This window comes from Balaenoptera ricei, chromosome 8, assembly GCF_028023285.1.
Source record: "Balaenoptera ricei isolate mBalRic1 chromosome 8, mBalRic1.hap2, whole genome shotgun sequence".
Taxonomy (NCBI): Eukaryota; Metazoa; Chordata; class Mammalia; order Artiodactyla; family Balaenopteridae; genus Balaenoptera; species Balaenoptera ricei.
In genome coordinates this window covers 47,386,684-47,414,190 of record NC_082646.1, presented here as the reverse complement: position 1 = coordinate 47,414,190, position 27,507 = coordinate 47,386,684, and the positions used below count along the sequence as shown (strand labels likewise).

Here is a 27,507-nt window from a genome sequence, read left to right as displayed (position 1 = left end):
TACCATGGATAATCTCTTGTGCTATGAGGGGTCGAGTCTAACACTGATGACGTTATAATTCTCTAGCCTCTAGGAGTTTGTGCTTAATCCACCTTAACTGTAAAACCACTAGGTGACCTGACATACCACGTGGTGGGCCCTCTGCCTGGAACGTCTTTTTCTCTTAATTCCCTGGAAAACTTAGTTTCACAGGTCCCCTCCTCATACTCCATGTCCGCAAACCTGTGTCGTTTATTGTAATCACATTTTCACTGTTTACCTCCCTCATTAACTTCTTGACGACAGAGGGCATAACTTCATTTTTACGCCTTTATATCAGTGGTAGGCAAATAGGCATCTAATATGTATTTGCTAAATGTTTATTGAAGGAATTGGAAGGAAAGATGGAAGGTATCCTGTTTTCATAATGTAAAGATTAGAAATAGCTATGAAATATCATATTGAGAACACAATGACAATAATTCCTTCACATTTTTGGAGGAAAAAACTCCTAAACCAAAACATCAAAGAAACAAACAAAAAAGTAACCCCCCTCCCCAAACTCCCCCCAAACCAAGCAGAGATGAGCCTTACCCTGTGTTGACATTATTTGAAAACTCATGAGTTGGAAGTTTGTGGTTTAGATTAAGGAAAAGCAATAAGAGAAACAAAGAGTTTTAGAACAAATTCTACCTAATTCTGTGCTACCTTTTTGTTCTTGGCTATGTCATGGCATATTTTAGTCTCTTCCGGCTAATACTTCTCTCTCTACACCTCAAATCACAGTTAACTGGGGCCCTGCTTAGGAACTTCTGGGAATATCCTGAAGATGGACTGAAAATGCCCAGTAGAAAAACCTAAGGATTCTGATCTAGTCTGGGGGTGAGGGCAGGAATATAGGCTGATTTTTCCGCGCGATCTAAAGATTTTCATGATTAGCCCAGGTGTTGGGAAGGCGTCTGTTCCTAAGGGAATTCTTTGTTGCATAAACAATTCCACCAAGATGAGAAATGCTTGGAGATGTAACCCCCCTCCTCCCATGTCTGTGTCCTTTTTGAGTTGATTTTGGGGGATGTACCTGTGCTGACATTGTGATACATGTACCTGTAAGGTCATCAGTGGGCCAGGACCCCAGCTGGCATGCCTTGCAGGTGTACTCATCAAAGACATACTCGTTCTCTTTACAAGGTGTGCAGGTCCAACAGCAGCTGACTTCTCCCTTCCGGATCACCTAAGGCAAATATTTAAAATTTTGATTATTTTTTCACATAGATAAAAATCCAGCAACCCTTTATTCAGATGTACTGCTTTACAAAGCAGAAGGGGGCTTTCACGTAAGTTATTTCAAACGTTTTCGGAGAGGCAGTGTAAGTATTAATATTCTCATTTTACAATTAAAGAAACAGGCTGAGTTTAAGCAACCAGTCCAACATCATAAAATTTGTTGGTGACAGGGTCAAGAATGAAATAAAGTGCAAATATTTGGTAATTAGCTTTAGATACCTGTATTAATCGTCCGTGTTTGCGCTCACACGTGAATATATATACATTTCTGTATGTGTGTATGTAACTGAATTTTTCCCAGAGTTTGTGCCTTTCTTTGCTTCAAATTAAGAACTTTTGCTCTCTGGATTTACCTTGGCTTCCCTCCACTAGTTGAATAATTGTTAGCCAAAAAACCCACATTGTATACCTGCTAAAGTTCAAAAATCTATCCATATTGATAAAAAATAATTAGGAATTTATTTTGAATTAAGAGGCAGAAGATGAAGTTTTTTCTGGAGATCACCTCTTGGACTGTTTCTACTAAAAATCTGGTTCAATAATTCAGCCCATTCCTTCCTATTCTAGTAGTTTTGATTTGCTTGGGATGAAGATGGTTAAGGTCACTGAGACTATTATATACCTCTTCATGTGTTTAATTTTTTTAAGGCAATAGAAAATAATTGAAATAATTTAACAATTGAAAGAGTCCTAGATATTATCCTTTAGAAATGGATGTCTTTTATTTTTTTTCCACCACTGGTGCATGAGTAGCCTTTGTGGAATAGAGATAGCATTCATTAAACATTCCCATAAATAATTAAAACTCTGATTAATAACCAGACGCAGGAGTAGTTACACTTCTTATCCTTGTCTTAGATGCTGACTCTATTAATGACCTTTGATAATAATGTCTAGATATCTGTAGCCAAATACAGTTGTAGGCTGGCACCCCTTTCTTCTGTTGTGTACTGTCCCTTGTGCTGACTCTTGACATCGCAACAATACAAGTAGGAAATGATGACAGAAGGGCCTGAAACATCCTTTCCCTAAAATAACTAGATCAATTAGGTAAAATTGCTAATTAGACCTGCTTAATCTATTGAAAGCATTCTTCATAATAATGTTGACTGCTGGTGATTTAGTGCATGCCATGTCATGTCATCTCATTGAAACACTGGAACAGCTCTGTATAAGGTGGTTGGTTTTATTTTATTCATTTTTTTAGGGACAAAAACTAAGGCGTAGTGAGTTCACACAACACGTGGGTAAACGAGGGATCAAATAATGCCTGTTGGACTTCGTGGCCATGCTTATAAATATTGAGTCTTATTGGTCTGTATAAAGATAGAGTTTATGATATTTTGAAAGATGTGGGGGAAAGAATACTGGCTTGAGAATCAAGAGGCACCAAGGTTCTAGTCTTACTTACAGCCACTAAATAATGTGCAGCCTTGAGCAGTCTCCCAGCTGATCCTGTTTCATCCAACCGAGACTAATGCTTTTAAAATAATACCTGCCTTTATAGAGTTTCCTGAGGATTAAATAGAATATCACAATGATTTGGAAACTGTAGAACACTTTAAAAATATTAACTGTTTTATTAGTAATATACATATAAGTATCCATATAGAGACATGAATTTCATTTTCAGGGTGACTTCAACCACACTTGGTAAAACTATCACTGGACAGTTACTAGATTTTGTAATGCAAGGAGGCACATTTCAAATGCTGAAGGATTCTTTCTTAGTAGCCTGGCAAACAAAAGCAGTTGCGTTTTTCCTCTTAGAAATGTGCTAACTTACTGTGATTCAATTTGCATTGCTTTGTAAATTTCAGTTTTTTTACCAGAATAAGCTCATGCCCTTTTCCAAGATTAATTCCAATATTACAATCTTTTTTTAAATAAATAGTGACAACTTACTGTCTTCTTCTGATCATTCAGAACTGATTTGTTTTACTTTTTTTCGTTTGTTATTTATGTTCTGTTTCACACTCATTTTTATCAGACTTTTTTTTTTATAAATTTATTTATTTATTTATTTATTTTTGGCTGTGTTGGGTCTTCGTTTCTGTGCGAGGACTTCCTCTAGTTGCGGCGAGTGGGGGCCACTCTTCATCGCGGTGTGCGGGCCTCTCACTATCGCGGCCTCTCTTGTTGCGGAGCACAAGCTCCAGACGCGCAGGCTCAGTAGTTGTGGCTCACGGGCCCAGTTGCTCCGCGGCATGTGGGGTCTTCCCAGACCAGGGCTCGAACCCGTGTCCCCTGCATTGGCAGGCAGATTCTCAACCACTGCGCCACCAGGGAAGCCCCTCACACTCATTTTGAATACAGGAGGTGGTGACAATTCTCTTTCAGATTAATATCCATTTTTTTCCACTGGTGGCACACTGGTTAAGAATCCGCCTGCCACAAGACGGGAATAAAGACACAGACCTACTAGAGAATGGACTTGAGGATATGGGGAGGGGGTGGGGTGAGATGTGACAGGGTGAGAGAGTGTCATGGACATATATACACTACCAAATGTAAAATAGATAGCTAGTGGGAAGCAGCCGCATAGCACAGGGAGATCAGCTCGGTGCTTTGTGACCACCTAGAGGGGTGGGATGGGGAGGGTGGGAGGGAGGGAGATGCAAGAGGGAAGAGAAATGGGAACATATTGTATATGTATAACTGATTCACTTTGTTATAAAGCAGAAGCTAACACACTATTGTAAGGCAATTATACTTCAATAAAGATGTTTAAAAATAAAAAAAAAAAAAAAAAAAAAAAGAATCCGCCTGCCAATGCAGGGGACACGGGTTTGAGCCCTGGTCCGGGAAGATCCCACATGCTGTGGAGCAGGTAAGCCCGTGCGCCACAACTACTGAGCCTGTGCTCTAGAGCCCACGAGCCACAACTACTGAAGCCCACACGCCTAGAGCTTGTGCTCTGCAACAAGAGAAGCCACCGCAATATGAAGCCTGCGCACCGCAACAAAGAGTAGCCCGTGTTCGCTGCAGCCAGAGAAAGCCTGTGCGCAGCAACGAAGACCCAACGCAGCCAAAAATAAATAAATAAATAAATAAATAATTTTTTTAAAAGTGTAAAAAAGCACCCTGGAAGTAGTGATGCTTTCTTTATGAATAACAGTATGTTATATATTTGAACCTTTGCTAGACTAAGTGTCCGTTCGTGGGCACTGAGTTAACAAATCTGAACAATTCTGTGATGTGTTGATATCATTATTGAAGTTGTTCAGTGACCTAATTAAACCATATCAAGAAAATGTAGTCAATTGTATATTTAATGGAGTGAAAATGAGATCTGGTTAGGAGAACAGAATTTGGGATTAAAAAAAGACTCTATAACCATTTTAACAAATTAACTAGTATTGAAAATATGATAATAGGGAGTCAGATTCTTCCACTGGGTAAGTTATTCCCAGGAGAAGGGGGTAGCAAAGTATATATAAAGAAATCTCTTGAAACAGATATTCAACATTTTGAAGTTACAGGCTCAAACTATATTGCTGTGAAGGGTCAAAACAGAGACAACTTGCATGTAGTAATTTATACAGACGAATCTTTCTCTGGGAAGAACTGGAAATTATGAACAATTGATATTCTTAGTGAGTCTAAAAAGAATTTCACATGAAGTGTTTAACTGCCAGATGACTGGCCAAGATGCAGACCGTCACTGAATATTAAGAGTCGGCAACCTTTTTCTGCAGAGAACCAGATAGTAAATATTTTAGGCTTTGTGGTTGATAGCCAGGGCTGATTGAGGCTACCTCTGTAATGTTTCTTTCAAATACCTCCCCTACCCCCTTTCCATTCTCACTGTTTCTTCCATAATTCAGGGACCTTGTCACCACTATCACAGTGTCCTTCTAACTTGTCTCTTCTTTCTTTCTTTATGTTTTGTAACTCTACCCATGCATCTTCACCTATTATATGTCAGCATCTTGGTCAAAATTATTCTCAGACTCCTGGTTAATAAAAAATTAAGTTCAGCCTGTTCAGTATGGCATCCAAAACTCTCCGCAAATGTGGCTTCAATCTATCATTGCAACTTTCTCTTTTACAATAACCATTTAGAGCAAAGCCCCCTAGATTATTCACTGTTATTCCAGAACAATCTGACTACTTCTGTACCTTTCCTGTTATTATTCCCTCTACATAAATGATCATTTCCCTACATGTCTCTGAAGTCATATCCATTTTTCATGGTTCAGTGTCTGACATTTTATTCAGAAGAAATCTGTCCCTTTTTAAAAAAATTTTTATTGCACCTTTACTGCACCATGTACACAACACTGTACTATTTGACATATATTAACTCATTTTTTAAAATATATATTTATTTATTTGGTTGTGCTGGGTCTTAGTTGCGGCAGGCAGGCTCCTTAGTTGTGACTCCTGGGCTCCTTAGTTGTGGCGTGCAGGTTCCTTAGATGTGGCATGCAAACTCTTAGTTGCGGCATGCATGTGGGATCTAGTTCCCTGACTAGGGATCAAACTCGGGGCCCCTGCATTGAGAGTGTGGAGTCTTACTAACCACTGCACCACCAGGGAAGTCCTTGTCCCTTTCTTTTGTATGAACTTATTTAGCTCCCTTTTTTTTCTTTCTTAATGAAGTCATCACATTTCACATGACATTACTTATCTGTGCCCATGATATTTTTCCTCATCTACACTATAAATCTTCTAAGAGTAAACGTGTCTGGCTTATTTTTGTCCCATTAATGTAAACTATTACATTAGTAGGAGTTTGGTAAATATTTAAGTTAATTAGAAATTGATGTGGTTTCCAGCTGTGAGCTATTTATTCCCAGGAAGCATGTCTTTAAAGGCTTATATGAGTAGAAAGGGTGTGGGCTTGACTCATCAATTGCTTCAGCCAGTCCAACTACTAAGGCTATTGTGGGTTTTACTAGATATCATAAGGAATTAATGAGAAAAGAATTTAAAAATTTCTTCTAAAAATTAGAAGCTTACAGTGGAAAAGGCAAAACAAATATCTAAACTTGTTAAAAACAGTCAATGCTAGTGAATACTTTTGAATTTACAACAAAAATTAAAGAAACACAGACTCCACTTTACCTTTATCTGGCCTTTCTCACATGGTTCACTGCACACGGATCTGATGATGTGGCTTTTCTTGGACCATACTTCATCATCATCCATTTTTAATTCTCCGTTGTCCCAGCTTCCAACATTGATATAATCAAAATAATCTTTTCCCATTTCCTTGAAATTCATTATTTCATACCTTAGGAACAAGAATATAATAATTATTCAGCTAAAAATATAAATATTCAGCTATGAAGAAGCAATAGATTTCTGTCCTCCAAAATGTACCTATTGTCATATTGGTGACACTGGAATTTTCCATGACAGTACACTTTAGAATAACAAAAAGCCTGTCTGTTTCACTTTCTCTTCAGAGACCTTTTTTTTTTTTTTTTTAAACTTTCAAGCTTATACCTGAAATAGAAAATAATCCCATGTGAGAAGGTGACTTGACCTCAGCATGATGAAAGACAGTTTTGGAATAACTTCAAGAAGTTTAAACAAGTACTACTTTTAGGCTTCTTAAAAAGATAGCAAGGTTTTCATCTCCACTCAAATAAAATGGTAAATTTTCCTTTGCTAATAACCAAGGGAGAATTTTGGTAAATCTTTAATCTTGTCTTCAGCTTTAGGGAATGAGGAGGTAATTTGGATACGACCTGATTTTACCTTTCTCATTTTACCCTTTATCAATGGCTAAACTCATTGCATAAAGATACTTTCAGGAATGATGTTTAAAATAATTCTGAAAATCGATAGCTTCTAAAGCACCTCATGCAATGTAAAAATGCTGGAAGATACTAGAACCTCGTGAATTCTCAGCCTTTATATGGGGATGGAGATGTAAAGAGGGAAAGTTAATGTGATTATTTATAGGATTTTACACACACACACACACACACACACACACATATTTCCAGAGAAGCATTTCTGAAATAATTTTCCAATCTGAGGACACTGGATGAGCAATACCACCACTGTCAGTTCCTGTAGACACATCTGTAGGTATGTCTTAGGTATACAGTGTCTTCACATAGTACCCTGTGCTTTTATTTTCCAGGACTTGTAGGATTGGTAGACGGGCTCTTCTAAATGCTTCTTCCTTCAACCTCCATGCTCAGCATGTTGAGCTATCTGAAAATTGATATATATGGAAAACTTTCTAGCTTTTGGGTTCAAGTGACAAGATTACCAATGCTCAGTACAGAAATGCTAAGAACAAAGCTGACATCAATCTGTTTGGACCTACATTGAAAATGATACTATTCTGTTTTCACTCCCAATCACATTTTTTTACTGTAGTGTTTTTTTCAGAATGTTAACTTATTCTTAAGTTTGGTTAGCTGTTCAGTGTTATCCTACAGTGTTTTATTTGCAGTCAGTAGCAATTTTGAGTGACTGTCTAAATTCCACTTCTAAAAGTACCAATCTGTAGGATACAGAGCTGAGTCTTAACACATTTCCACTCTGTCACAGTTATGCAGTGGCTACTAAGCATGCAGTGAGTTGAGATATTAGAACACAGAGCACTGAGGTAAAAAGAACTCATACGTTATGGCATTGGCTACTTCCAATTGGCTACATGGGCCTCTACGGCTTCAAAAGGTGACTGACTGCCTGTGAGCAAATGACCTTTGAACGTTCTAGGCTGGGAGAAAGGAAGAAATGTTAGTGTCAGGAAGATTTTTTTTCTTTGCTGCTACTGATTTGAAGAGATATGAAGAGAGTTTCATTGCTCACCCCCAAATGAGCCATCAACCCATTTCTACCAGTTGTTAACTTTGACGAGGTCTAGTCCAAACTGTCAGTTGTACAGATAATGGACCTGAAGCTTGGTGAGGTAATGAGTGATACCGGATTGGAGAGGATGCAAGTCTATACTCACTCTTAATACTTCAAGTCTGCTGTTGGTTCTTTTCTGTTAGACTACTCCAAATAAACTCAATAGAGCTAAAAGATCAACTTCCATTGCTTAACTGTTGTAGAAATCTGTTTTATATTGGAGAAATGGTAAAAAGTCAAGGGATCCAATTTTTGAAAAATAAACATGATAACTCTATAGAATGGAAAATGGCATATTTGACAGGGAAGTGATTTTGAGAAAAGTTAAACCTTAATTTTGGCTCAAACCAATCAACCTACTTTAAATTTATTACAGATACTGAATCCTCCCTTTGGAATTAGCCCTTAGATTTATGGTAATTATTTCTTACTTACCAGACAACCACAGAGATATTATCACTAGTGGTTATAGCTGTGAAAATACAACATGATTGTAAAAATCTTTGGTAGCAGTACATGAAAAAAAGAAATAGCTCAGAATAATTCTCTGTAAAAGAAGACCCCTCCTCCTTTCTCTTGTCAATTAATATGAATTCTTTTAGTTTTCAGAGATAGGATATAGATTTTATTCTCCATCAAAAGTGAGAGTGAGTGTTTGAAAAATACTCTTACTTAAATTTTAGATAAGAATTAAAGTACATAATGGCTTTCTGCCATTGTAACCCATTGTTTAATTCTCTCTCATTCTCACTCTTGCTCTCTCGCCCTCTCTCACTGGGCCCCTTGGTTTCTCCATCTCTGCTCCTGAACCGTTTCTCTCATCACTGAGTGTGGGTTTGTGTAATGTCTTCTTTAATACCTCTTTCTTCTTTCCCCTTTCTCTCTGCCTCCCCACATCTGTCTCTTCCTTAACTGGCCACAGTTTAGAGTTGAAATATACTGAAAATTTGTTTGAATGAATTTCCTAAAGTGTTCAAAAAAAAAAAACAAAAAACCAGATAAAATGTATTGCAACCAAAGAGAAAAAAGTTCAGTTAAAAGCACAAAATAATGATTAGTGATGTTGAGCATTCTTTCATGTGTTTGTTGGCTATCTATATATCTTCTTTGGAGAAATGTCTATTTAGGTGACCACCTAGAGGGGTGGGATAGGAGGGTGGGAGGGAGACTCAAGAGGGAGGAGATATGGGGATATATGTATATGTATAGCTGATTCACTTTGTTATAAAGCAGAAACTAACACACCATTGTAAAGCAATTATACTCCAGTAAAGATGTTTAAAAAAAAAAAAAAAGCACAGAATAGAAACTAGAGGAAGGCAGGGTTCAGTTGAACAGAAATAAAGAACTTTCTAAGTGGTTATAACTCTGAAAATTAGAGCAGGCTTCCTCATAAGATGTGAGGTTCTCTTTACCCAAGGGGCTGAAGCAAGGTTGTTGTCAGGGGAACTGAAACATCATTTGGAGGAAGGGACTGTGGAGAGTACTAGATTTATATGACCCTTAAGGTCCTCTCAGTCTACAGTTCTGAGGCTAAGGTGCTTTTTTAAGTCCTTCTGTGGACAGAGTCACATATTAAGAATCTGTGTGCAAACCAGGTCAGCATCTGCGAATTTCTAGTGTTCCAGCCTTATTTTCTACTTGTCATATCTGTTTTTGTCCATCTTTTCCTCTTTTCCTGCCTTATTTTGTATTAACCAATTTTTTTTTAAAGTATTCTTCTCTTGGCTTTTTAGTTATTTCTCTTGTATTAAAATTTTAACTGCCCAAGGGATTTAATAGGCATTCTTAACTTATTCTACTTAATGTTGTGTCACTTAATGTAAAATATAAGAAACTTGCCCCTGTATAATTTTATACCCCATTCCTTTATGCCACATTGTCAAATGTTTTACATCCCCGTACTTATAAACCCCACAATATAATGTTAACATTTTTGCCTTAAATAGTCAGTTGTACTTAGGCTGATGTTGACTCTCCATGTTTCCTCTGCCCATTTATGGTCAGTCCTAGGCAACAGCTAGGCTTGTTAAGCCTTAGTCGTCAGTGGACTCTCTGTATATCTATCGGGGGTCAGAAAACTTTTGCTATAAATGGACAGACAGTAAATATTTTAGGCCTCTGTTGAAACTACTCAACACTGTTAGTGTAGCATGAAATAGCTACAGATAGTCTCTAAATAAATGAGAGAGACTGTGTTCCAGTAAAACCTTATTTACCAAAACAGATAGCAGACCTGATTTGGCCTGTAGACCATAGCTTGCCAACCTGTGGTCTGTCCCCTTGATGGCAAACAGTAAAGGTCCATATTTCTTATCTATAATTCCTGAAATCCTCAGAGCTCTGAAAACCATAAGTTTTTTCATAACTCACTTGGCAGCAAAACATGACCCATTCTCAACTTATCTAGTGACAGAACTTGACCCACACTGTCATGAGACTATTTATACTCTATTTATCACACTTCCTATGAATATTCATATGTTTTACTGTAGAAATATTAATGAGTTGTTTAAGAAGTGTGCTCCACGGTATGCAGGAGGCATTATATGACTTTTGTAAAATCAGAAATTCAGAATTGCAGCTCTATTTACAATAGCCAGGACACAGAAGCCACCTAAGGGTCCATCGACAGATGAATGGATAAAGAAGATGTGGCACATACATACAATGGAATATTACTCAGCCATAAAAAGAAATGAAATTGAGTTATTTGTAGTGAGGTGGATGGACCTAGAGTCTGTCATACAGAGTGAAGAAAGTCAGAAAGAGAAAAACAAATACCGTATGCCAACACTATATGTATGGAATCTAAAAAAAAAAAAAAAGGTTCTGAAGAACCTAGGGGCAGGACAGGAATAAAGATGCAGATGTAGAGAATGGACTTGAGGACATGGGGAATGGGAAGCGTAAGCTGGGACGAAGTGAGAGAGTGGCATGGACATATATACACTACCAAATGTAAAATAGCTAGTGGGAAGCAGCCACATAGCACAGGGCGATCAGCTTGGTGCTTTGTGACTAGAGGGGTGGGATAGGGAGGGTGGGAGGGAGATGCAAGAGGGAGGGGATATCGATATATATGTATGTATATAGCTGATTCACTTTGTTATAAAGCAGAAACTAACACACCATTGTAAAGCAATTATACTCCAATAAAGATGTTAAAAAACAAAAAGCTCATTACAGTAAAAAAAAAAAAAAAAATAATAATAATAATTCAGAATTCTGTAACACAATTGACCCAAGGGTTTCATTAAAGATGTGTGTACTGATAGTAGTCTGATTATGTGAGGCTTAAAAACAATGATTAAATTAGACTCTAACTATCCATAGGTATGTGTGCCAGAATGAGTTGTCACCTCTCCCAGCTTCCTCTGTTTAGGATCTTCCTCTTGTGACTCTGGCATTTTAGGGGAACTCCTAATCACCCTAGTCTCCTCTAGTTCATTGCCCAGGTTGGAATGTCTTTGATCCAGCTGAGCTGCAACTTCTACTCCAGAGAAATAACAACATAGTGCCTACAAATACATTTCTAGGAGAATAGTGGTGTTTTGATTCTGATACTGTAATTGGCAGGCTGTTGTACAGGGTCAGGAATTGAAGCCCACAAGATTGAGTTAGAATCTTGACTCTTTCATGTATTAGACTGTCTTTGGGCAAGTTATTTAATCTTTGTAATCCTCAGTTGTGAGCCTTCGGCTAGAAAAGAACATGATAATATTACTTACCTCATAGGATTAAAATATAGAGGATTTAGCTAAGTACTTGGCTCAGAACACACATGGTAAATATTAGTTATAATTATTTTGTAACTATAACTGGATTAATTGGAAAAACAGAAAAGTTGCAAAACACCTTTTCCTGAGTTTGGCTTATGCCCTCAGAGGCAGATTCTGATCATTTATTAGTGGGTTAATGTAATACCCAACCTTAGTTATACATGAAAAGTCTCTAAACAACTATGAAATTGTTTGCAGAACTTTATGGATATTGTCCTTGAGGGAATATCTATAAATTTCATTTAACTTAAAGAGATTCATGTTCCCCCAATGGTTAAGAACCAATGTCCTAAATGTACCCCATTCCAGCATATTTGGAGGATTGTGAATGAGGTAGTGATGTTCTGATCTATTAAGGTTTCCCACTGGAATAGAGCTGAGCCATCTGAGCCATTTCTTCACTGTCTGGTTTGTGGAACTGGCTTGGGTATATGACATGAAAACTGTTTGAACCGATGGAACTTCAGTCAACAAAGTCTATGAACAAATCCCAAGGTGATGTCAGTGATCTAGGGGTGCACACAGGAATAATAAATCCATGTGAAGATATCAGAGCCTAGGCTTTGACCTGAGCCTAAAGACTGAGCTCATTCATTGACCTGCCCTAAGAAGCCTTACAACAAATATGAAGTTCCCTATGGCCCTGGGAAAATGCTTGTATTCCTGCCCCCACCCCCATGAATGTACTGAATAGCCAAAAAGTAGAAAACAATATTTGAAAAATCTTATCTTGACAAACAGCTTGCTTGGAGCAATACTCTTCCACTCTCTAAAACAGAGAAAATATCCAGCTTTCCTCTTGGCTGCATGACTTGGAACTGCTGTCACTTAAAAAGTTTGGCTCGTGAGACAGTAACAGCTGCATCAGGGACAAACTCCAGTTCACATCAGGAATATGGAAACAAGCTAGACCAAGGTGGCTGGTACAATGTGTGGGCACATGGCATGTGAGTCATGGAGGGACTCATGGGACCTTCTCTTGGCAGGATCAGCTGCAAAAAGAGTGTAAACACACCCTCTCCAAGCACACCTGTCAAGCAAAAGCTGTTGCTGGAAAAATACCAGGGATTTTACAGCAGGCGACCAAAGGACCCTGATTGTCCTAATGCAGGGCAGATTAAAGACCCAGCCCTGCTACAAGTCAGAATATCATTTCAATGACATTATCCCTCATGGATTAAAAGTCTCATGTGAAAAGTCACTTAAGAATTTAGAGTCTGGACTTTGGTGTTGAACACATCACAGCTATTGCCAAAGATGCAGTGACTTCCTCAGTCAAGATCCTTCCTCTCCAAAGCATCTGTCTCCTTGGCCATCAAATGGGGACCAGGGCAGCGCCTGCCCCAAGGATTTGTTGTGAGGATGAAATGAGTTAAGTCTTTTAGACTAGCTGGAATAGGGACTATCACATAAGCAGTGTCAGATAAACATTAGCTCTTATTATTCAAAAGGACTGTGATAGGAAACACGTGCCGATAAATAGACACACAAAGAAGGCAAAAAAAAAGAAGAGTTTAGAGTCTGAGATAGATGTGAATACTGGTAAGTTCTAGGTACTTAATGACTTCCCTGGAGGCTGACCTATAATTATGAGTAAGTTCATATTTCTCAGGTTCCTCTCTATAAATAATGAAAGGTAAAATTTCAGAGAGAAAGGCACTTTAGTCCTCAAGAAGGGAGAAAGTGTTCCAGCTGGAGGATACTAAAATAAAATGACTTGTAACTTACTGTAGGTACAGCAAACAATATAATAACAATGCAGCCCTATTTCTGGATTACCAGAAATGGAATTGTTCCTGTTTCAGAATAGTTCTGTGGCCTAAGAAGAGATCAGACTACATGGAATAACATGGCAAACATGTACAGGGAAACCATAGAGCCGGCTTTTAATTATCTATGATAAAGTGAGGCTCCTGCCTCTAAGTTTGGGTCTCTGAAATGTGGTGATGATTCCAAGAGCACGTTTTAGACATGAGCATTAATATTTTTTCCTGGCCACAGGAAATGGGGCTTCCCCTCTCTGTCTTTACTCACTTTGTGATGTCAGAACTAGCCAGACATGGCCAGGAAGCCTAGATAACCACAAAGGAGAGAAACAGGCTCCTGAGGATCAAGAGATAGCTTGATCAGGCTCTATTGTCTGGAGGTGAATTGTAACAGTACCTTCCTGGAGAGTCTCCATTCTCATCAAATAGGATCATGTCTCCAGAAACCCCAGTAAAATTGGTTTTCATCAGGGAGTCCAAAAGTTTCCGTCCATCGATTGGCTTCATGGCATCACAGAGGCCCGCATATCCTGGACAGAGGGACATCTGCATGTTGTGGAGCCCATAGGCCATGGAATAGATCGCATTGATCACAAATCCCATTTTGGAGTCTTGAACATGATGTGTTCTCAGAGTCAGAGAACCTGTTGGAAAACAAATTAGGGATTAACTTTGAGATTTATTTCTACTATAGCTACCTCTATGGATTCTGAATAATTTGAGAGTGCACTGGAACAATTTATCAAGAGTTAAAACCAGAGGAAATAGTAAGAGCAGGTGCCAAAATAGTATGCCTAATAATTGTCTTCTATACCCAATTTTTTTCCCCAAGATCTAAAAGACAGAGCTGAATCCTCACCAGTACCAAGATTCACTTCCTCTATTACCACACTCTAGGGTTAAATGCAGGATAGCACTCCATTTCTGTACCACAAGATTTATCTTAAGGACAGATTAATCTCCCAAGTATTCAGCTGTGATAATATACCTCCTTGGTTTATCCTCCGAAAATCTCCAGTTCCCAAAAAAAAAAACAAAAAAACTCCAGTTTCCAAATTATTAAGTCTTAGTTGAGCAAAGTAGATCCCCTCCCATCTTGCCTCAACTTACCTATTGGGATTTATCACCCATCATTTCCTACCTCAAAGCATATGTGCCCTATAAACTGACTTATTTGGAAATTCTGAAGTATAATATTTAAGCCCTATTAATTCATTCATTAATTAAATAAAATTGATTGGAGTCTGAGTATACATAAAGCTCTGTGTATGATGATCTAGGGAAAATACAAAGATGAACTGGACATGGATTCTGCACTTAAGAGGAAACAGGTTCAGTAATAGAAGTTACGTAACTACATTAAAGGTAGAAGGTGATAAATCTGTAATAGATGTGGAGTTAAAATCTATAGAGACCCAAAGAGGGAGTGATCCCTTTCAGTGGAGGCCCAAAGAGGAAGCCTTCTCTTCCAATGAAGGGCTCTTGGGAATGTTTCATTAAAGAATGAACATTTGGTATGAGTTACTGATTAAACAAATATGGAATGAGTGCCTGTTAGTTCTGACTGCTCAGAACTTGCTGGAAGTGTGGGACATAATGTAGAATAAGATAGACATGATTATTGCTCTTGTTTACTTAGAGTCTAGAGGACAGAAGAGCATCTAAGCAGGCTAAGTGCTAGGGCAGGACTGAATAGGGAGGGGCACTAGACCAAGAAACTCACTGAAGCTGAGCATTCTGGCTGAGTATCAGCTGGATGAAGAGTGGAGGAAAGCATGTTTGAAGGTTCATAGATGAGGTAGAGCACACTATGTTTGGGAAACTTTAAGAAGGTTGGAATGTTTGGAACATGGGGTAGGAGGCAGGAGAATGGGGAGAACTGAAGTAGTAGAGGAAGGCAGGATTGCTTTGGCCAGATTAAGATCACTATACTTTATCATAAGCACTGGGATCCTTTGTAGTGCTTAAAATAGGAAGGAGCACGATCAGATTTCTGTTTTAGAAAGATCAATCTGGGTACATTAGAGAAAGATTTAAAGGGCTATAGGAGTAGAATTATGAAGACCCGTCAAGTGGTAATACAACAATCCCTGTGATAGGTGAAAATGGCTTTGCTGAGGGTAGAGGCCAAGATTATGGACAGGAGTGTTTAGGAGGTGGAATCTACTACCAGGCCTGGTGATTGAGGAATGGAGAGGACTGAAACATACAGGAAGAGCATGGGTATAAGGTAAAGGTAACAGCTGAGCTAAGGACAGAGCATGCCATTTGGGGAGAAGTTTTTTTTTTTTTAAGTATTTGTTTTTTTATTTATTTATTTATGGCTGTGTTGGGTCTTCATTTCTGTGCGAGGGCTTTCTCTAGTTGTGGCAAGCGGGGGCCACTCTTCATTGCGGTGCGCGGGCCTCTCACTATCGCGGCCTCTCCTGTTGCGGAGCACAGGCTCCAGACGCGCAGGCTCAGCAGTTGTGGCTCACGGGCCCAGCCGCTCCGCGGCATGTGGGATCTTCCCAGACCAGGGCTCGAACCCGTGTCCCCTGCATTGGCAGGCAGATTCTCAACCACTGCGCCACCAGGGAAGCCCGGGGAGAAGTTTTTTAAAGAGAGATAAATAGGAACTCTCCAAAGATGACATGATTTTTATGACTTTCAAACTGTAGAGGCACAGAGGCTCCTAGGGAAACCGGCATAAGTATAAGATGGGAAATCTTGTTTCCGTCTCAGGACTAGACACTGGCCCTAGGCCACTTTCCAACCAAATCTTACAATTTCCTTTTCTACACAGACTCTATTCAAACTTCCACATTTCACCTCATACCACTAGAAACTCCATTCTTCCGGGTGTTAAGTCAAATACTTGGGAGTCACTTTTGACTTTTTTCTTTCCTTCATTCCTTGTTAACTCTTATTTGGTCTGTCTTCAGAATATCCAGAATTAAACTGTTTCACACAAATCTACTTCTACCAGGTTTAAGATATATCATCTTCTGTCTGGATTACAGCAATAGTCTTTTAACTGGACTCTTTCTTTCTGCCTTAAACTATTCTCCACCTACTCCAGCCAATTTTTAATTCAATAGCCATAAAAATTCTCTTAAAATAAGAGTTAGATTATGATACTCCTCTGATCAAACTTTCTAGTGGCTCCGTTTTTACTGAAAGTAAAACCCAAATTCCCTGCCATGTAGTTAAGGGATACACAAAATTAAAAGATGTAAAATGTGACATCAGAAACATAAAATGGTGGAGGGGTAGTGGTGGTAAAAGCATAAGGTTGTTAGAATGCATTCAAACTTATGAGATCATCAACTTAAAATAGTCATCTATAAGTATACGTTGTTATATATGAACCTCATGGTAACCACAAACCAAAAACCTATAATAGATACAAACCGAAAAAGAGAAAGTAATCCAAACATAACGCTAACAACAGTCATCAAATTATAAGACAAGAGAGAAAAAAAGTAAAAAGGAATAAAAAAGAGCTATAAAACAACTCCAAAACAAAGAACAAAAAGGCCATAAGTGAATACCTATCAATTACTTTAAATGTAAATGGACTAAATGCTCCAGTCAAAAGACATAGAGTGACTGAATGGATAGAAATACAAGACCTATCTATATACTGCCTATAAGAGACTCACTTGAGATCTAAAGACACACATGGAGTGAAAGTGAGGGGATGGAAAAAAATATTCCATGCAAATGAAAACAAAAAGAAAGCTGGGGTAGCAATACTTATATCAGACAAAATAGACTTTAAAACAAAGTCTGTAACAAGAGACAAAGAAGGACATTACCTAATGATAAAGGGATCAATCAAAGAGGAAGATATAACAATTGTAAATATATATGCACACAAAATAGGAGGACCTAAATATATGAAGCAAATACTAGCAAACATAAAAGGAGAAATTGACAGTAATACAATAAATAGTAGAAGAGGGCTTTAACACTTAAATCAATGGACAGATCATCCAGACAGAAAATCCATAAGGAATTATTGGCCTTAGATGACATATTAGACCAGATGGATTTAATAGATAGATATATATGGCATATTCCACCCAAAAGCAACAGAATATGCATTCTTTTCAAGTGCACATAGAACATTCTCCAGGATAGAACACAGGCTAGGCCATAAAACAAGCCATAATAAATTTAGTATTTATTAAATAAATAAATAAAATTCTGACTATATCAGTATGAGACTAGAAATTGACTACAAGAAAAAAACTACAAAAAATACAAACACTTGGAGACTAAAGATTATGATACTAAACAACCAATGGGTCACTGAAGAAGTCAAAAAAAAACCTGGAAATAAGTGAAAATGGAAACACAATGATCCAAAATCTAAGAAACACAGCGAAAGCAGTTCTAAGAAGAAAGTTTATAGTGATACAGGCCTACCACAGGAAACAGGAAAAATATCAAATAAACAACCAACCTCACACCTAAAGGAACTAGAAAATAAAAACAAGTGAAAATTAGTAGAAGATATTGAAGATCAGAATGAAAATAAATTAAATAGAGACTAGAAAAACAATGAGAAAGATCAATGAAACTAAGAGCTGGTTTTTGAAAAAAATAAACAAAATTGGTAAACCTTTAGCCAGACTCATCAAGAAAAAAAGAGAAATGGCCCAAATAAATAAAATATGAATGAGTAGAAGTTACAACTGACACCACAGAAATACAAAGGATCATAAGAGATTACTATGAACAATTATATGGTAATAAAATGGACAAACTAGAAGAAATGGATAAATTCCTAGAAACATACAGTCTCCCGAGACCAAATCAGGACTAAGTAGAAAATATGAACAGATCAATTACTAGTAATGAAATTAAGTCAGTCATTTAAAAAAACCCAAAAACCTCCCAACAAACAAAAGTCCAGGATCAGATGACTTCATAGGTGAATTCTACAAAACATTTAAAGGAGAGTTAACACCTATCCTTCTCAGAGTATTCCAAAAAATTTAAGAAGAAGGAACACTTCTGAACTCATTCTACAAGGCCAGCATCACCCTGATACCAAAAATAAAGACACCACACAAAAAAAATTGCAGACCAATATCACTCATGAACATAGATGCAAAAATCCTCAACAAAACATTAGCAAGTTGAATTCAGTAGTACATTAAAGGGATCATACACCATGATCCAGTGGGGTTTATCCTACGGATGCAAGGATGGTTCAGTATTCACAAAGCAATCAATGTGCTACACCACATTAACAAGTTGAAGAATAAAAGTCATATGATTGTCTCCATAGATGCAGAAAAGCTTTTGACAAAAGGCAACGTCCATTAAACCCTCCACAAAGTGGTGTAGAGGGAATGTACCTCAACATAATAAAGGCCACATATGACAAACCCATAGCCAACATCATACTCAACAGTGAAAAGCTGAAAGCATTTCTTCTAAGATCAGGAAAAGGACAAGGATGCCCACTCTTGCCACTTTTATTCAATATCACATTGCAAATCCTAGCCACAGCAATCAGATAAGAAAAAGAAATAAAAGGAATCCAAACTGGAAGGGGAAAAGTAAAACTTTCACTGTTTGCAGATGACATGATACTATACATAGAAAACCCCAAAGACTCCACCAAAAAAAAATCTATTAGAAGTATTAAATGAATTCATTAAAGTTGTAGGATACAAAATTAGTATTCAGAAATCTGTTGCATTTTTATATATTAACAACAAATTATCAGAAATACAAATTAAGAAAACAATCCCATTTAAAATCACATCAAAAAGAATAAAATACTAGGAAGAAATCTAACCAAAGTGGTAAAAGATTTGTACTCAGAAAACTGTAAGACATTGATTAAAGAAACTGAAGATGACACAAACAAAAGGAAAGATATACCCTCCTCAGGGACTGGAAGAATTAATATTGTTAAAATGACCATACTACTGAAGGAAATCTACAAATTCAATGTAATCTCTATCAAAATACCAATGGTATTTTTCACACAACTAGAAAAAATAATCCTAAAATTTGTATGGTACCACAAAAGATCCTGAATAGCTAAGGAAATCTTGAGAAAGAAGAACAAAGCTGGAGGTATCACAGTCTCTGATTTCAAATGATCATACAAAGCTACAGTAATCAAAACAGTATGCTACTGGCACAAAAACAGACACATGGATCAATGAAACAGAATAGAGAGCTCAGAAATAAACCTACACTTACATGGGCAATCTATGACAAAGGAGGCAGGGATATACAATGGGGAAAGATACTCTCTTCAATAAATGGTGTTGAGAAAACTGGGCAGCTACTTGCAAAAAATTGAAACTGGATCACTTTCATACACAATATGCAAACATAAACTCAAAATGGATTAAAGACTTAAATGTAAGAACTGAAAATATAAAACCCCTAGAAGAAAACAGGCAGTATGCTCTTTGACATCAGTCTTAGAAATGTTTTTTGGATCTGTCACCTCAGGCAAGGGAAACAAAAGCAAAAATAAGTAAATGGGACTACATCAAACTAAAAAGCTTTTGCACAGAAAAGGAAAACAGTAACAAAATGAAAAAATGAATGGGAGAAGATATTTTCAAGCAATATATCTGATGAGTGGTTACTATCCAAAATATATAAAGAACTGATACAACTTAACATCAAGAAAATAAACAGTCAAATTTAAAAGTCAGTGGAGGACCTCAACGGACATTTTCCCAAAGAGTACAGATAGAGTGCCAACAGACACATGAAAAAATAATCAACATCACTAATCATCAGGGAGATGCAAATCAAAACCACAATGAGATACCACCTCACACCTGTCAGAATGGCTAGCATCAAATAACAACTGGTGGCAAGGATGTGGAGAAAAGGAAACTCTTGTGCATTGTTGGTGGGCTTGTAAGTTGGTGCAGTCACTGTGGAAAACAGTATGGAGGGTCTTCAAAAAAGTAAAAATAAAACTATCATACATTCAGCAATTTCACTTCTGGGTACTTACCCAAAGAAAACAAAAACACTAACTTGAAAAGATATATGCACCCCAGTGTTCATTACAGCATTATTTATAATAGCCAAGACATGGAAGTAGCCTAAATGTCCATCAATAGATAAATGGATAAAGAAGATGTGGTATATATATATAGACAGTGGAATATTACTGAATCATAAAAAAAAAAGAAATCTTACTATTTGCGACAACATGGACGGACGTAGAGGGTATCGTGTTAAGTGAAATAAGTTAGAAAGACAAATGCCATATGATCTCACTTATATGTAGAATCTAAAAACAAACAAACAAATGAACAAAAAACAAAATACATACAGAGAACAAATGGGTGGTTGCCAGAGGGAAGGGTAGAGGTGGGGGCATTGGGCAGAATAGGTAGAGGGGATTAAGAGGTACAGACCTCCAGTTATATAAAATAAATAAGCCACGAGGATATAATATACAGCATAAGGGATATGGCCAATAATATTGTAATAACTTTGTATAGGGATAGACGTTACTAAACTTATTGTGGTGATCATTTCCTGATGTACATAAATGTTGAATCACTAGGTAGTACACCTGAAACTAACATAATATTGTATATCAGCTGTATTTTAATAAAAATGGATTGTTAAATAAATAAATAAACAAATACATAATTCCTCTCTAGCTACACCGACCCCCTCCCTGATCCTCAAGCATTCCAGGCATGCTCCTGCCTCTGGGCCCTTGTACTTGCTGTTCCTTCTACCTGGAATATCTGCCTCAGAGATGTGCAGGGCTGTTCCCTCCCCAATTCAGGTCTTTCCTCTAATATCATCCTCTCTGTGAGATTTCTCTGATATCCTGTCTAAATCTCATCTCCATTCTACTCCCCCAATGCACTCCCTATTTCCTTTCCCGACATTATTTTTTTCCTTACCACCATCTAGAACAGTTCCTAGAACAATGCCTGGCACATAGTAGGTCCTCAATAAATATTTGTTGAGTGAATTAAAGAACTGTCCCCTCTAACCTAGATTATCCCTTCTGTTTTCTTTTCCTCCCTAACCCTACTAACACTAATCCTATCCATGTTTCAGGGCCCCAAGAGCACTTCCTTCATGAAGTCCACCATGGTTGCAGATACCAAAATTAAGCTTTCTCTTCCAAACTCTCTATCACTTTCTCTATACAAGCATACCTTGTTTTATTGCTCTTTGTGAATATCGTGTTTTTCACACATTGAAAGTCTTTCACAACCCTGTGTTGAGCAAGTCTATAGACACCAGTTTCCCAGTAGCATTCGCTCACTTCACGTCTCTGTGTCACATTTGGTAATCCTAATTAGGTAATCCTAATTTCACACTTTTTTCATTATTATTATATTTGGTATGGTGATCTGTGATCAGTGTTCTTTGCTGCTACTACTGTGACTCACTGAAAGATCAGATGATGGTTACCATGTTTTAGCAATACAGAATTCTTAAATTACGGTATGTACACCTTTTTTAAGACACAATGCTATTGTACACTTAATAGACTACAGTACTGTGTATAAGCATAACTTTTATATGCACTGGGAAACCTGAAAGTTTGTGTGACTTGCTTTATTGCAGTATTTGCTTTATTGTGTTGGTCTGGAACCGAACTTGCAGTATCTCATAGGTCTGCCTGTACCTCTGCCAGGTACCCTACACACTATATTATAGAAATGTGGGCATACTTAGGGGAAGGAGAATTTGAAACATCCAGTTCCCAAGTCAGTCCATCTCTACCTTCTTCCATGAAACTCCCTAAATGGAGGCAGAGTTACTCTACCTGACTGATTCTATTTCCAGAAAACTCACTGGGCAGCAGTAGCCTCTGAGGCCATGCTTAGAGGTTTGACCTTGAGCCTAAGCCAGGTACTGCAACTCGGCCTCCTGACCAACTATCAAGGTCCAGCAGTAGGTGCTTTCGTGGCTATTAAAAGATAGTAGATAGTTTGATTCTCATTCTTTTGTTTTTCCTCTAATGAGCAGAAGAGAGAGATCTAGGTTTAAATTCCTGCTTGACGTCTTCCTAGCTTTGTGACTTGGACAAGTTACTTAAATTCTCTAAAATTCCAGTTTAATCACCTTTAAATGGTGACCTTTATCTTGCAAAGGGGATGTGAGAATGAAATGTTATAGAAAAGCCATCCATACCTTGCACAGAGCCTGGCACAAGGTAGATGCTTCATAAAATAGTAACTGTACCAAAATGTAAATCATAATAACCTTTAGCCACTGTGTTTTGTGGTTAAGACTTTGGAGAATGAAAGCAAGCCAAAGGTCTCTCCTCATGTGACGCGCAGGAGAGCTCTCTGGCCGTCATCTGTCAGGCTCCCTTCCTGATTTTTCTTTATGCCTTGTGGACAATGGACAGCAATTGGCACAAAGGCCAATTGAGCCTTATTCATTTGTAAATCAAATCACAGTGCTCGGGGCCTGCTTACTGTACTGCTTGTTGAATTGGATGGGGGCAAGTATGAAAATTTGCATTTGTATGACACTTTAAAAAATAATTTCTGCATATATCAGTTATGTGCATCAATACTCTATCCACACTGTAGAGATAAAGAAGTGGAGTTGTAGACAGGTCAAGTATGTTTTCCAAGGTCACAGAGATAATAAAAATCAGAAGTAGACAAGAATTTCTAACACCAAGATCAATGTCCTTTTTGCTACTATATTGCTTTTTACTGGAAATATGCACTCCCTGAACAATATTACTGTATCACGTTTTAAAAATACTCTGATTAAGACATAAAGTTAGGGAAAACAAACCAGTAACAAGATTAGATCTTTCCTGGAAAGTGCTGTGTTTTTTGTTTCCTTAAATAGTGCCCACTAGCTCTGCTTAAGACCTGGGCCCAGAAGCTGACCGAGAGCAAGAGCTTGAAAACCAAATGACACACGCGTTTGTGCACAGCCTGCCGAGTCCTTTGGTGTTGTTTGGGCATTTGGGAACAATTGGCCTCTTTGGGCAGCATTAGGGTCTTGAGGAAGTTCCTGGTGACTATTTTACCTTGTCACCCAGACATTACAAATGATTGCAAATTCAAAAAAAAAAAAAAAGAAAAAAATCTGCCAGAAGAATAGTAATGGAAGTTTAACCTTTGTGATTTCTCCTTAAGTCATTTTCATGCAGGTGGTTTTTCCCCCACTTCACTGATTTTAGCTATCTATCTATCTATCTATCTATCTATTTATCTATCTATTTTTATGAAGTATAGTTAATTTACAATATTATGTTAGTTTCAGGTGTGCAGCATAGTGATTCAGTATTTTTGCATGTGTTTTTAAAGAAAGTTATCTTAATCTGTTTTAGCATTCAGGATGCAACAGGGGTCAATTCAGTGAAATTCAAGTTTGAATTCTGCTTACACCATTTCATCTACTTTTCAGTCTTTTTCCTCCATTAGAAGAAGCAGCTCATGGATGGGCTGTGACCTTCAGGTAGCTAAGAGAGCTCTGTTAAAATGTGTGCTAACAAAATAAATACTTTATAAAACACTTAAATATCATAAAACTCAATGAGCTAAGAGCTATTTCCACTAAAGATGAAGAAACTAAGGAAATCAAGATGACTGTCAGTAATTGACAAGCTTGTCTTTTTGTGGATGCAGGGTCTGGTACCCACATTTGAAAGCAATTTATGCAATAGACTCGGTATTTGTAGCTATGGGGGAGATACTGGCTACTTAGGGAATTCTTGTGCCTCCTATCTCTTTAGACTTAGATCTCTGTCTATCTCCACCCCCTCCCTAAATCACACATCTGAAGCGGGTGAAGCTGTACGATGCTGTCTTACTTTGTGTTACAGCAGCAGAGCAAAGAGGATAAGATTCTGGAACAACGCAGCAGGCTAGAGTCACAGCTCTGCTACTTACCAGCTCTGTGACTTTGGCCAAGGTCGTTAGCCTCTCTGTGCCTGAAAAAATGGCTTTAATAATAGTAACTTACTAATAGATTTATACAAGGATTAAATGAGTTTATACTTATTAAGCATTTGATTAAATAAATTGATCTATGTTACTTGGTCCCTGACCCAGGTTCTGTTACTAATGATCTGGTTTGTTTCTTTCGGTTCAAAATATAAAGATCTGGAAGAAGTATGTTGCCAAGCAGAGACATTAAGTACTGTGTTCTTTGAGGAATAAAAGAAAGGGTGAAACAGTGAGTAAGGGGAAGAGAAGCAGGATCCGAGGTAAGACAACCAGACAGGGCTGTATGATATAGGGCTTTGGAGTGTTTTTATCAGAGAAAGATCATGTTTTCATTTAAAAAATTTTACATTGAGGATGGAAAATAGAATGAGAGTGGGAAAACCTAGGGAATAATGAAATAGGATACTAAGAGCTGATGGTGGCTTAGTCCAGGATAGGAGTCTAATTATATATAGAAAGCAGGGAGAATAGGATGTGTTAGTGGATTGGATGTGAGGTGTTAAGGAAAAAGAAGAATCAAGGATTAGTTCAGGTTTTCATTTTTAAGCAACTAGATGGACTAGAATGACATTGAGTGTGAGAAATAGGTTGGTGTGGGTGTGGAATCAGAAGTGCTGTCTGACATGTTGAACGGGGAGATCAGTCAGCGTCCAAAGCAGTTGACCAGGCAAGAGATATTGGTGGCTTAGATTAGGGTGATAGCAGTCTAGACGGTGAGAAGTGTTCAGATTCAGGACATGCTTGGAAAATAGAACTGACGTGACCCGCTGACTGACTGGATCTGTCGCGGATATCAGACTTCTTTTTGAGTTCCTGATCACTCTTTCAAAATATGTAGAGATGCTAGACTAATTTTACTGGCTGTATAGTGTTTCCGTGTATGGATATATTTTTACTGGTTTCAGAATGTCTTACAATTTCTTGCTTGGGTTACTACAACAGTCTCCTAACAGATCCGACTGCCTCCAATCTTGCCCTGCTCAAATCTTTGTATTTCCAGTGTAGATATACAGTGAGTGGTCTTTCTTAAGCACAATACTGATTTTGTTAGTCTTCTATTAAAACCATTCAACTGATAACCAAATTATACCCTAAATACTTTGTCCTGACCTTCAAGACCTTTTCCTATCTTGCCCTCTATTTACCTCTCTGTTCTGATCCATCATACTCTATGCACCAGCTATTTGGAACTTCTGGCCGCCACGTAATAAACTCTTCTCTCCTGTATCTGGGCATCTGTGCATTTCCCGCCATACATCTGGAACATACTTTCTTGTAGATTTTCTACTTATTGTGTGTGTCTAGGACTCACCTCCACTCAGAAGTTGTTCATGACCCTCTCCCAGTTCAGAATTAAGGTTTTGCTCTGTTCTCCTATAGCACTGGTGCTGATGTTTATCATATACTAAGCACCCTATAAAGAAATTTCCTGTTTACACATCTGTCCCTAATCTAGACTTAAGGTTCTGCTTTGTCCTCTTGTAGCACTGATGGCGACCCATGGCTGATTTCTGGTATACTGTGGGCTCCCTGAGGACAAAGATTCTGTGCCATTCACAGAGGTAGCCCTTGTGCCTTCCACAGCATCTGACACATAATTGGCACTATTAATATATATTAAGAATATGAATGAGGCCTGATACGTGACAGGATGTCTCAAAGGGTGTCACCAAATATCAGGTCTGGTCTTCAGACTGTCAAGTCAGTGTATTAGAGCAATCATTGCTTTGTAGAATGGCACTAAATAAAACTAAACAGCAATGCCAGTTTACAACAGAATCTGCCAGGTGGCCCATACGATCCCATTAAGCCATCCTCTATGCTTTCACCATCTAATCAAACTTCATGCGAAAAATTCTGGTCTAATCAAGATGGAGTAAGCACTCTCCGCCATGTTTCTCCCACGGAATGCAGCTGAAAACCCCGCGTGGAATGATTGGAGCAGCCTTCTGAGGATTCTGAAAAGTAAGTGGTAACAAGTGGACTGGGGAAGGAAACCAGACTTGAAAACGCCACTGAGCCATGCATGAGATTCTTGGATCTTCTCCTCCAGAGTCTCCAGGCCTAGACTCGAAGGCAGCCCAAAACTTGGAACTGTGCACCAGACAGAAAGAGCTCTATGAGATGCTCTCCTTTCTGGTCTGAAGACTGGAAAAGGGGCACCCTACAAGTCAGAGAGAGTGGGGGAAATTCCATGTTTGTTCTTTATTTGTTCGTTTTCCTATGCAAGCCCCTGGGCAGCCCTGCAGAGATGGTGTGGCAAAGACCATGGATGGTGGCTGCGCAAGCGCCTATAATTCAGGGTGGAAACCCTTGTCTGTGACCAAAGGAACTGTCCCAAAAGTATGGGGAAACTCCCGATTGCTTTTTTCCTCTCTCTAGCCTCCCCCCACTTGGCTCCCATGGCAGTCTAGTTGGGGAATAGGATGTGTGAGGCAGAGGTGGAAACTAAAGCCTAGATTTTTGCCCAGAGGACCAAGAAGGGGATGGGAGAGGCTAAGAGCTGAAAAGTGTCAGGGAGACCATGGAGAGGGGGGAGCTCAAGAAAATGATCACACAAAATTGAATGTGAACTCCTGGGCTCCCCAGTGAGTTGTGCAGCCATGGATTTGACCCAACTTAGCACACCAGAGTTTTGAGAAGTGAACTACAGGATAGAACACTGCCTAAGTCCAAGACTTACCACTCAGTGGGGGGCACACGTGCAGTAAACTCTGATAGATCCTCAAAGGCTTTGAAAACTGCACTGACAATGGAACCACAGCCCACAGAAGGCAGGTATGAACTTGTCGCCTAAAGCAAACCAGGCTGATTTCCCGTTTTTTAAAGATCAATGTTCTCTATAAGATAACATTACATTTGAAATATCTAGAATCATAAGAGGACACCTGGAGTAAAGGGACTGTCTTTTATTACTTGGGGGTGCTGTAAGAGTCCCACCAC

The 27,507-nt window shown here is 38.3% G+C and overlaps 1 protein-coding gene and 1 long non-coding RNA gene across 9 annotated transcripts in view; one reads left to right on the top strand and one right to left on the bottom strand.

Moving 5' to 3' along the window:
- The window catches only part of GRM5 (glutamate metabotropic receptor 5), a 531,751-nt gene that overhangs the window by 77,769 nt on the left and 426,475 nt on the right, over positions 1–27,507 (bottom strand). For all 5 annotated transcript variants that reach the window (XM_059930609.1, XM_059930612.1, XM_059930613.1 and 2 more), the window contains exons 4-6: positions 14,031–14,277; positions 6,334–6,502; positions 1,084–1,210 (exon numbers count right to left, since the gene is read on the bottom strand). In XM_059930609.1, the coding sequence (XP_059786592.1) occupies positions 1,084–1,210; positions 6,334–6,502; positions 14,031–14,277 (543 nt within the window). The remainder of the gene's footprint in view (positions 1–1,083; positions 1,211–6,333; positions 6,503–14,030; positions 14,278–27,507) is intronic.
- The window catches only part of LOC132370505 (uncharacterized), a 370,395-nt gene that overhangs the window by 250,612 nt on the left and 92,276 nt on the right, over positions 1–27,507 (top strand). The gene's annotated exons all lie outside the window — the stretch shown is intronic.